The following is a 12,585-nucleotide window of genomic DNA, read 5'->3' on the forward strand; positions in this document are numbered from 1 at the left end:
GAATTTATTCAAATTTAATAAAGTTGCACAGAGCTCTTGGAATTATAATTCATTCCATGTTGGAATTCTGTCAGTTCCAAATTGGATTAATTATAATCACATAAACTGCAAAATGATCACATCTGCGCAATATGCATGGTGGTTACTCTTAGGGGGAAAAAAAAAAGCAACTTTCTGTATAACAAGGCCTTAATAAAGAGTATTTTCTGTTCTTACTAAGGAGAATGTTTTCACAAATAAGTTTCTCTAAAATAAAAAGTCTCAATGAAGTGAGTTTGGAAGCCAAGGAATGTTTTTCTAGACGGTACTAAACTTTTTTCCAAGGCTCTCCTCTTCTTCACGATCAAGTATGTAGGTACAACTTCTCCTCCACTGGCATGTGAGCACACTCATGAGGAGATCTTGCAATTGCTGTGTTATATAACCCAGTAAGCAGAGGCACCACATAATTATCTGAACTTGTGGTTATCTTCTTCAGTTCGGGAGTTCTTTGTTCAGGTAAGAAACTAGAGAGGAATAAAACCAAAACAGAACAGTTGTTGTCCAGCTGTGCTAGCAGTTCTTCCATCACTGCCCACCAGACAATGCAGGCTTCGGGCTATGATTTCATGAAAGCATTCGTTAAATGCCCTGCTCAGCAGCAGCCCAATAGTCAATATTCCCATTGCGTTGCTAATTGCCAGCCAAACACCGCAAGCGACCAGCTCCCACAGGGCTCTTCTCTTTAGGATGATGGAATGCCCTGGTTAAGATCTACACACTTCTGCAGAGGTCGAGAATGACTTCTCCAAAAACCTTTCTTCTGAGCTGCGCCAGTCAGATGCTGCGATGAAAGCCAGTCTCTGGCAATAGCAAGAATGGGGGTCTTTAACCTCAGCATCCAGCCATAAGGGTATTTTCGCCAGAACGCTTAGTCACAGACAGGGTGGTGAATATCTTAAGAGAAAGAAAAAAGGAAGGCTTTTAGTATGGCTAAAATTAATCTTCTTTTCCGGAAGATCAGCTTGGGCATAATGCTCAAAACCACAGCCATTTCTTGAAGTAATAAAATAATACTGAAAAACATACACTTAAAATCCTTGCCATTAAACAGCACACACATATACAAATACCCTTTGTTCTCTTCCTATTACAGTGGAAAAGAAAGAATTAAGGAAGTCAGATGGCTTTAAACCACCTTTTGTTTTTACAGTGGGAACAAGCTCAGCAATGATAAACTCCAGAGTGTGCACCTAATGAGTCAGTATCTTTATGGCTCAAAGATAACTCCTTTGCTAGGAAAGTGAAGTTAACCCAAGGCTATTTGGAAAGAACAGAAATTTTGCCTCTGTACCTTTCTAGATAGTACAGAAATGTGCAACTGACTGCAGATGTAGGTATTGTGTCTGGGATCTGAATCTGGACAGCAGTAAACAGTAAATCTAGAACATCCCATCTTTAAAGTCCCATCTTTACTGCGTTCAAGTCAACACATTCAAGAATAATTACTGTAAAATTAAAAGATACCAAAATTCAAGAAAAGATTCTACAAAAACTTTTTCAATGTTAGCACTATGCAAATAATTGCATAGTTTTGCACAGATGTAATATAGAAAGGAAAAAAGGAAATCAAACCCACTCCTATCTAAACGGTTCAAAGTTGCAGTAATTAGGTACCATCAAAGCCATCTCTCAGGAAGAATAAACTCAGCACAGAATAAAGCACATGCACGTTTCAGTTATGCAAATAACAATGAAGTATCTAAAGATAATGGGGATCTGAAAGCCCTGCAGTTCTGTACGTAGAAGCTTTGCTGCATTAAGGCTGCTAGCAGCTCTCCAGAGAACAGCATCAATAAATGACAGACCTCTCCCACTTTCTAAAAGCATGTAAAGCATTACGCACAGATCAGGAAGACAAATGCACGTCTAATACATATGGCAGAAGAACAGCAATATATTTAAGCTATACTGCATGGCTTGAGACAAGGTTTCTAACTCTTCAGCTCTGATCCACAGACCGACAACCTTGAAAGACAAAGATTAAAAAGCACCAAAAATTACCTGCTTTCTTCTTGGCCCAACGGCACGCTCTGGGCGTGCTAGCCAGTGCCAATGGCTGCAGGGACTACACAGCTCCCTAACTCCAGTAAGCCAGTCATTTGATAATTACTGGAAACATGAGGGTTTTGACAGAATTTGTTAGTTATTCAAGTGAAGACAAAACCTTAGATCCAATGGGTGGAAAGCCATCATTAGCTAACGCGAAGAATCACCCCAGCTTTCAGAAGACACTGTCTCTTCATCACAGATGCTTGACGATGCCTATAGCACGGTACAGTCTAGGCCATGAGGTAACTCTCTGTAAGGCTGAGGGCCTACCAGCTCTGTGCTTGCAGTTATTGGTACTTTGCCTTGCAAGATATTTCGTTCAGAGGTCATCTTTTCCACAGAATAAAATGCTGCTCAAATAAGAGAAGTGAAATCTGGCCCTAATTTGTAAGCAGGGAGAAAAGGGACCTTCAGTCTTAACAGTCGTCTTTAAGTTGAGTAATACCGCGTATCACAGGAGCAATGTATTAGTACTAATGCCAGCGAAGACGTCAGCACTTGACCCTACAGCTCTGTCCCTTTCCTGCTCAGATCAGACATCACTCTCCTTAGCTTTTACATGCATGTAAGATAAAAATAACACCAACATTATCCATCATTCTGTTCATCCAGATATGCACACTCCTCATGAATTCCAGACAATTTTTAAGCATTTTTTTTAATCAAAGAGTACCATCTTGCACTTTGATTATTTTTGTTAATTGCTTAAGAGATTAAATTAAGGAACAGGCATAAAAAAACCTTTTGAAGACTGGTACTAAAAATGATCACTGTTCCCTGGAGCTTTTAAATAGTGCATTTCTCCTGAACCAATTTCTTCCTCCCCCACTCAAACAAATATGATTATCTGAAATTACCTCCCTAAATTATGTCTAATCATCATTCTATTCATTTTCAATTTTAGCAGCTCAGATGTCCAGAATAATTTATGACTATCATCCTCTCTTCACACTGCATATGCTAATATCCCACTTGAGTTCACGGGTTTGAATGCCTCCCTCAGAGTTCCCTCACCACAGGCCCCCGGTAAGATAAGAACCTGCTACCTGTCTTCAAGGACTTCCAAGAACACCATTAGATGATACTACAGGAAAAAACAGAATCTGTACTGCAGATGCTTTGAAGATGATTCAGATTCCTAGCAGTTCATTCCATTAACGGAGTCGAGAGTGCATTGTCTATACTGTATCACTTTGGCAATGCAAAAGAAGGGAAGCGGACTTCACTTCTGCAGACCAGCATCCTGGTGCACCCTTAACACTTGGTAGCTAGCACAAACAGGTAAAACCAGAGATTCTGTACAAAGGTCTTTGGTGGTGATAAACAGTTTGCAGGGATCCTCAACTAACACAAACTGGTCTTAATGCTACTAAAATCAGTGGAGCATCTCTGATTTACACCTGGGAGGAGCTGCCCCCCACCTGCTAGAGAAAATGAAGCTCTTCATTAAAGAGGAACAGCAAGACAAAGACATGAAGAAATGTTTATGCAGCCTCATGTACTTCTTTTCAAAAGTGAAGGCCTACAGAGTAAAGAAGAGATCTTTAAAAGTGCAGAATTTGATAGAAAAATTGTCATGTAGCTGGTCTCCTTCCACAGCACCAGTTTATAAGACCATTTTGAGTACACATATCTAAAAAAAATTAGCTTTGACAAGCACTTTAGCAGAAATAGTATTTGAAGCCTTCATAAATGGATCTTTGAGTGGGAAGAAAATTCTGTACTTCCCAGTAGAGAGCGCACTGGATTAAGAGAGACCATAAACATTTCACGAATGAACCATAAAAAAAAAAAAATCTCCAATTAGACCTAAATGTTAGATTTCTAAATATTAATACCAGATAATTTCCTGTCCTTCCCTCCTGACTACTTGCCCCTAAATTTGGACGTTTTTAATAGAGCTTTGCTATTCAGATTGCCAGCACCTTACCCCAGAATGCTACAAAAGCCGGGCTATGAAGTGACTTCATATACAAACCTCTGCACAGACGGGATGAATTCCTATGGTGTTGTCCAGCTGTTCTTTTGTCATCCCACATTTAATAGCAGCTGCAAACCCTTGGGTGACTTCTCCAGCATTTGGGCCAAGGACATGGAAACCAATGACTCTCTCCTAAACAACAAAGACAATGAAATGCAAGCACGGTCACACATTCAGTTCTCTCTAGACAATGTGTAAGGTTTTCTTACTCAGACTATATAATTTAATCAGTTTACAAAACATACCACAAATTAATGTAACCACACAAATGTGAACTATCATTAGCACCAACAGATGGGAGAGAGTACACTTTTGTTCTCTGTCTGAGAAGGTTCAACCAAGAACTCAAGAATCAACTTCCTTACAAAGTTTTGCGCAGGAGTCCTCCATTTACATCAATAGCATACAAACTGAACAGACGTGGTCTATGACTGATTATCGTGTGTGTCCTAATTGCAAACACACATTTAAATTTTATTCAGGGAAGCTATTCCACTCATTCCTACATGCCTCATGCCTAAGTAAAGGTGCGTGAAGGTTTGCAACAGCAGGGCCTACGCGAGCTGGCTGCAGGGTGTCTATACATGGAAAAACTTCCAGTTTGATGGTTGCTTACAGCAAAGGGACACAAGCTAATCTTCTGGCTAACAAGGTGTGGCAAGAAGCGTATTACAACTGAATCGACAACCAGTCTTGTTGCTGTGTTCTCTGTCATTGGGAGGTAATACACCTAGAGACTGGCAAAACGAACTGAAAGACATCCAGTTACAAGGAAGCTACTATTCATGCTTCTCATATGGATATTACCCTTCAATTGCAAAATACGCCAAACAGCACACATATCCTCAGCAAACACTGAACAGAAGAAGCTGTACTGACCTGACCTCCTTTTCTTAAAGAAAAGTCAGATTTTGCTGAGCATAGAGGCAGTCCAGTTGGTTATCAAAAGTTACCTGCTCCTCCCGCTAAACTGCACACATAAAGGAGTGTGGATACTCAGTAAACTGAAAGGTTATTTTTCTTTGGTAAGTCTGAGGACTGAGATTTACCACAGGGTTTATTTAAATAAGAAAAGCTATAAGTAGGTAATAACTGAAATGGAATTATCCCGATTTTCCTTTAAAAATATGGACACATACAGGAATAAAATCACAGTAATGAAACCAAGGTAACTGCAGTTTTAAACAGTTACTGAACTATTTTTCATCCAGGGTAACTTTCAACTCTACCCCTACATGTTTAAACATGTTCCAAATAGAAACAAATTAATGAAACACTTTAAATTAGCATTAAGCCTTTTGTTTTTCTTAAGTAACTTTGGATCAGGAACATAACCATGGGTTCTAAATTAGCTTCCACACTAGTGTAAACTCCTCCAGAAAGAGGAGATGGACAAAACCAGTCAGGTTTGCAAATTTTACAAAATGCTCAATGCTGAGAAAGACAAGAAGATAAATCTGTATCTAATGACAAAATAGGTAAAATAGATTAAAAATATTTTTAGGACTGATATCTTAGCAGAAATACATTTTAAATGCATACTATTCTTCCTAATAATTCATATTATTAAAACAAACTAATTTTTTATTAAACAGATGATGATAATTCAGAGACGGTCATACCAATTCTTTTAACCCATTAGTTATTTCGCTTGTGCTTCAGCAGGTACTGTACCTTTCCACTGCCAGGAAATTTTATCCTAGTCCAAGGATAATCCTGGCATTATCACCCTAAATGAGATTTGTGCAGGCAAGATACATTAATCCTGTTAGAATGAGCTCAAGAGTTTTACAGACACGTGAATTTGTAGAGGTTACAAATTCTGAGTGGCCTCAACTTCAGAGAGAAGCATCTCCCAGAAAAGAATGTCCCAGTTTGGGAAGGAGAGAATGAGACAAACCAATACAGCTTCTAATCATTTTCACATGCATTGATTTGCTCACTTTTCAAAGCTAGTGAACAGTCTTGGAGAGATGTAGTTCTTATTTCACGTATATGGAAGCAGTACCACATACCAACAGCAATGAATAGATTTTTCTGTTTTAGTAAGGGCCATTTTTGTACAAACCGAAGTTTTGTATTACTATAAATATTTATTGCATTTCAAAAGGCAGAAAAATTTAAACTAATTTTAATTGGTTAAAAATAGCGTATTTACAGCTGTGGTATCAACAGTCCCTATGAGGAATGTACAGCTGCTACTGTGTCTGGAAGTAAAGATGCACTTACATTATCCTGAATATTGCATATTATCTTCGCATAGCATTTGTTGTTGTCTCTGGACGGCACAGTCCATTCCAGCGGCCAGAAATGACTATGGTATACCTAGAAATACAACACAGGTTAAAAATAATTAGTTGTGTAATTTCATAGCAGAGAGCACGATCCTCCAAAACGTGCCAGATTATCTTAAATTTGCCTCATCCACCTCCAAAGGTGGAGCTTCACTACTGACAGCAATCGCTTTCAGAAATCACATGTAAAAACTTCCAACAATTGCAACACAACACAAAAATGAACCGTTAACTAATAACTCTTCATTAGCAATCAGCCATGCACTCGGAATTTGGAACACTTGAGATCAGGATAAGACTCTTGCTCTTTGATGAATGCCAAAGAAGGAGCCCTCTACAAAACAAGCACTAGTGTCATCCGATAATTCAAAAAAAAAGAAAAAAAAAAGCAGCCATAAGTGTATTACACTTTCAGGATGCAGTGCACCAGGCTCTCACTAAACTAGACACATGCAAGATGACTGTATTGTCTCTGGGCCTACCCAGAATGAAGGCAAAACATTTCTCAGAGCAGAAAAGGGGAAGAAATACCCTCAGGGACTGGTTTTAGGAGAGATAAGGGCATGATTTTGCATGCACTCTTAGTTATGTATCACTGTAAAAAGGAAAGTATATTTAAAAAACAATTTAGACACATTCTTCTGTCTACCCTAGCCAACATCGCTGGGCAAATTTCTAAGTGCAGACAAGTTTGCTTTCCCCAAATAATGCTTCTCAGGTGATCTTCATGGGACATCGAAGTCCAGTTTAGTGTCGGACTCCCTCCCTTCACACTTTCTGTAACATGGTGTTTGTAAGAACAGCCTTAGGCGCTAAGAGCTTACACATGGCTAATTTACTCTTAACCAGCAATCATAGTGAATGAAGAGGGATCACTTACATGAGTAAAATTAAGCGCGTACCTCCTTGCATAGTCAAAATAAGCAGGAAAAAAGTGACTATGACGACTTCATGAAGTAAAAAATCATAAGGAATTTGCCACACTGCAACTACAAAAAGCTCCACTTTGACATTAAAATCAATGTATTGCTTCCAACACATAACCAGCTTTAATTTATCCTGAAGTATTTGCAGATACAAAAAAACCCCACTTTTTCTTTTTAACCAAATATTCCACCTTCATGCCCTGTTTGCCAAAAATAGAACGTTTGCAACTAGAGCTATTGGATTTGGGGACTATTTTTATAACATGTCTAGGAACTGCCAAGGAGGACAAAAATGTACGTAGTCACCTCCTGCCCTTACATCAGAACACAGAATGCTGTTTGAATCAACCTGACATTATTTTAAATTACAAATTGGGAACTAAAATCCAAATGAAACTAAAGCATTTACCTCAATGTTTTCCTCCCCAAACTTCTCCATCGCAGCCTCTTCAGAATACCCACAGGCTCCATACTCCAAGGGAGTGAATACAGTAGTTGGCACATTCACATAATCACACTGTGTGGCATTCAAAACAAAACAAAATAAATACATGACATCAGCAATAAAATCAGCACACTGAGTAAAAATTCAGCAGTATGAAAGACAGGAAGAAAAGTAGGATTATTCATAATTCTGGAAGCTACTTTTAAAAATTGTTTTAAATTAAGCTACAGTCTTGGTTTTGTTCCTCTCAGAGGCATTACCCAGAGCAAGAACAGAAAGACAGTTTAAAGCCACTTTGACATTAGTATGCATAGATGAAAACAAGGAGGAAATTCTGTGTCCTGTTTTAAAAATGTACCACATCACAGGTCAACCTGGAGATAAAAGGTAGACAGTTCAACTGCTTCTATTCATGCTATTTTCATCAAGGGATGCTGCAAAGACACCATCACCATCCAAAACCCATCATCTCTTTTTATCAGCAGAGGCCTAGGTGATGCCAAAGAGCCAAAGACATGAACAACAGCCATTTGGGGGGACAGCTAGAACTAGAGCTGATACTGTGTGCCCCATCACGAGAGGCAAACATTGTCGCCTGACTTCACTGGAGCTTTAGAGTGTTCCAGAGGTTCCCTCCTGGGGCAACCTCTGGGTCTGATCACCCCCACTGTAAAGAAGTTTTTTCTTTTGTTTAAATGGAATTTTCCTGTGTTTCAGTTTGAATCCATTGCATCTTGTCCTTGCACTTTACACTGCTGAAGAGAGTCTGGCTCCATTTTCTCCCATCAGGTGTAAGTATGCATTGATGTAAGAGTCTCCCCCTAGCCATCTCTTCTGCATGGTATAAAAATTCCCAGATGTCTCAGCCTCTCCTCATGTGTCAGATGCTCCAGTCCCTTAATAACAGTCATGGACTTTTTCTGGACTTGCCCTGTATTTCTTGTACTGGGGAGCCTAAAACTGGACACAAAACCCAAACCTGCCTCACCAGAGCCAAGTGGAGGTGAAAAGGTCACTTCCCTCCACTCGCAAGCAATGCTTTGCCAGGATGCATCTGCAAGATTCAGCCTAGGATGTCACTGGCCTTTGCCATGCGGTACATTGCTGGCTGATTGTCAAGTAGTCCTCCAGACCTGTCAAGGCTTTCTCTGCATAGCTGGTTTCCAGCTGGTGGGTCCCCAGCCTATGCTGGTGTTACATCTTCCCAGGCACAGGACTTTGCACTTCTCCTTGCTGAACTCCATGAGACTCCTGTCAGGCCACTTCTCCCGCCTGACGAGGTCCCTCTGACCGCCAGCACTTGCATCAGTCACTTCCCTCCAGTTTGGTATCATCTGCAAACTTGCTAAGGGTGCACTCTGTCTCATCATCCAGATCATGAATAAAGATGTTAAACAGTACTGGACTGGGTATCCAGCCCTGTGGCACACCGCTAGTGACTGGTGTTTAGCTGGTCTTCCTAATGCTGGTCACAGCTCTTTAAACCTGGCAGTTCAGCCAGCTTTCAGTCCACCTCTCTGCACACTCACCTAGCCTGTACTTCATCAGTTTGTCTGTGAGAATGTTATGGGAGATAGTGTCAAAAACCTTTTCTAGAGTCAAAGTAAACAACATCCACTGCTCTCCCCATACCCAACAAATTAGTCATTCTGCCATAGCAGACTAGCAGGCTGGTCAGCTTTGTTTAATTTCTAGTAATTTTAATTTCTATGGATTTTAACTCTAATTTCCTTTGTGACTGGGCATCAGTGAAGATGCTGCTTACTAATCTTTCCCCACCTGACCATAACACTTAATGATGTTTCATACAATCACCCTTTCCAGATTTGTTACAACAGTAACGTAATCCAGCTTCCCATTTAAGTAGTTACTTGTTTCTTGGATTCGCTGAAAGAAATGATGCTTTCTTTGGCAGCATAAGGATTTTCACACCTTGAGAAATGGTTATCTGGCATGTAATGTAAATTAAGACATATCCATAGTATTGCAGCAAGAAAAGAAATTCTGGCTCCAGCTATGGTTTTCTTAAGCTTTGCCGTCTGATGTAATGACATTATGCACACTGATTGAGGATTCTGTGACCACAATACCTGCCAACCTAAAATAAACAGTTCAATCAAGCTCTAAATCTGCCCGACAGGTGAACTTGATATGAATAGAGAGGGCTCTAAAAGAGAAAAACCTTTATGCTCATGCCCCATGGTTATGAAGGCAGGACAAGCACCACTTCAGTGGTGCTTGGATAACAGTTCTTTAACCCTCTCCTCTCGGTTTAAAGATAAGGTATGAACGAGTACGCATGTTACTCCTGTTTGGACTAGTGTAACTTGACAGAAACCTACAACTGCAAATGAAATGTAAACACTGACCTGATGAATTCAACTTCTCAGGTATAAATAAGTGCTCACTTATTGGAACATTTGATCTTCCTTTGCGTCCATACTCAGTTATAAGCAGAACTATGTAATGCATTGAAAACATTCGGAACTATGTAATACATTGAAAACATTTGGATGAGAAGTGAAAAAATTAGTGGAAATAAAATTGAAAATTAAGAGGATCACAAACCCCTATTACACTCTATTTAGGGACCAGAGGTAGCTTTTTAAACTGCCTACCAATTAGAGTTAAAGCATATAATGGGACAGGAATGATTGCTGACTTTTAGGTAAGGCAGTAGAGTTAAAGACAAGTTAAATTATCTCAGTTAATTTTATTATCATTATACTCTGAGAGAAAGAGAAAAGCTCTTAATAGGAAAAAGAGATTACTGCTTAATCCAGAAGGTATTTATTTCAGCCTGCACAATTAGCAGAACATATCTGCAGTACTATCTTTGTAAAGGGAAAATTAAAGTAATCACTGAAGCTAATCCTTAAGAATCTACTGAGTTTTCCATAAACAAGCAGACTTGCACTCTGCACTTAGAAGGAGAGCAATGACGGTGTTTTGCGGCACCTGGTTCCTTACCTTCCTCATTGCCCCAGCATAAAGCCTTTGAACTAACAATCTTCCTGCCTGGATGGCCACTGGTGTGAGTTCCAACTTGTCCTGCAGTATATCTCCAACAGCATAGATATATGGCACATTTGTTTGCTCCTCATCATTGACAGGAATTTTTCCTGTTCTGCAATTTGAATTAACAAGAAAAGAGATCTAAGTGTTCTGCTGTGAAGACTGGAGGTGTAAGTAATCTTGCACGAGTTAGGCCCTTCAACCTTAGGAGAAAGACATGTATTTGAAGTACGAGGGAAAGAAGTCATATTCACGACTTTACAGTCTCAGTCAACAATGTAAAGTAGTGCAGATTTGACCAAAACTACAAGAATTTACACACTGGACAAGGAGGGAGCCCATGAAGTTACAATTCGTCTCTTGAATCAATTCTTTGATGAGGCATAAATCCTTTCCTCAAATACCTCTCTACCACCAGCTGAGCTGTGTACCTTGAGGACAGACAGGAAGAGACATTCTCCCACTCAAACTATAGGATGAAAGAATTCCTCCACTACTGAAATTCCAGACCAGTGGCTAAAGCAGTTTCTATAAACTTACCCTTCAGGCTTCCACACAGAGACAGGTCAAGCTGTTAGACACCCTACTGAAGGGACAGCCAGCAAGCTTTTTAGCTATAAGTATACTGAGCTAATGTACGTTTTTAATTATTAATATTTCCTACTTAATTAATAACTGAGTGCAGTAATCACTGCAGGAAACCCATGTAACAGGGAAACCTAATCAGAACGGCACAGGAACAGTCACCCAGTTACTTGAGGGACCTGCGCCAATTCCTGTATTAAAATCCAACTTTCTCAATTTTGCTTTTGTTCGCAAATACACAGTTTATGCTAATAATTCATTGTTCATTCTATTAAGCTAGTAAAAGTTGCCCTGATGTCAGAAAGGTGAGTCAGAAAGATGAGTCTACAAGACAACATGAATCTACCAATTTTGAGCGGACCAAAACGTCCACTTATTTAGAACATCGCAATAGTTCCCTTCAGTGACATCAGCCACTGCGGTCATATATAACCCGCCCTCTGCACTGTTTCTCCATAGACCACGAAGTCAAGCTCATGGTCCTGTATCTTTTCTTGAAAGGGAAGATAGTCTAGGCCCCACAGGCTTAGCAGATATTTCAGAAATCAATATTGAAAATGTTACCAATAACTCCACTCTCTAGTGAGACAACCTCATTACATCAAACATCAAATGCTCCTCTACAGGACGCAGGTTGTTCCCAAGGGTTGCTCTTAGGCAAAAAATAAACTCCTTCAAACCCTAAAATGCATCATCAGCTCCAACTGTGAGCTTAAGGAATGCTACTGCGACCTTATATTTCAAAACAAATGTGTAGTAGCATTTACATTAAAATATAAACAAAGCCCACCACACCTAAAGGCTGTATGAATGAACAGAATCTCTGCCCTAAGAGGTGGTAGAGATAAAAACCAAGAGATGGGAATAAAAGAGCACAAGGAACCACTGACAGATCCTAGAAAGCCCCATCACTGGAAGAAGCTGAGACACTGACCTGTGAGCCTAGACAGAAGGGAACCGACATCTTTGACCACCAGCATTTAGGAATTGACATTTCGGTATTAAAAAAGCAAATGTGGCAGTACTATGGGAGAAAATGCAGCTTTCTGATACAGAGACTTCTCTTCAAGTGCGTGCAAACGGGAAACAATTTTGTCCTCAAAGCGTTTGAATGTCTATGCATCACTACCACTGCAACAGTAAATGACACAACCTCAGTAGCAAGTGGTATGGAGACATCTGTCCTTACTTTTCATTGATCTTCACTCCAACTTTGTCCAAACCGATATTTCTTGTGCACGCATCTCT

General features: G+C 39.8%; 1 protein-coding gene across 1 annotated transcript in view; it reads right to left on the minus strand.

Moving 5' to 3' along the window:
• Positions 1-826: 826 nt before the first annotated feature.
• The window catches only part of TXNRD1 (thioredoxin reductase 1), a 24,934-nt gene continuing 13,175 nt past the window's right edge, over positions 827-12,585 (minus strand). Inside the window, exons 10-15 of the mRNA XM_010131728.1 lie at positions 12,527-12,585; positions 10,708-10,864; positions 7,702-7,809; positions 6,302-6,397; positions 4,070-4,204; positions 827-936 (exon numbers count right to left, since the gene is read on the minus strand). The exon at positions 12,527-12,585 is cut by the window's right edge and continues 1 nt beyond it. Coding sequence (XP_010130030.1) covers positions 874-936; positions 4,070-4,204; positions 6,302-6,397; positions 7,702-7,809; positions 10,708-10,864; positions 12,527-12,585 — 618 coding nt within the window. The 3' untranslated portion in view covers positions 827-873. The remainder of the gene's footprint in view (positions 937-4,069; positions 4,205-6,301; positions 6,398-7,701; positions 7,810-10,707; positions 10,865-12,526) is intronic.

Source organism: Buceros rhinoceros, unplaced genomic scaffold, assembly GCF_000710305.1.
Source record: "Buceros rhinoceros silvestris isolate BGI_N320 unplaced genomic scaffold, ASM71030v1 scaffold34342, whole genome shotgun sequence".
Classification (NCBI taxonomy): domain Eukaryota; kingdom Metazoa; phylum Chordata; class Aves; order Bucerotiformes; family Bucerotidae; genus Buceros; species Buceros rhinoceros.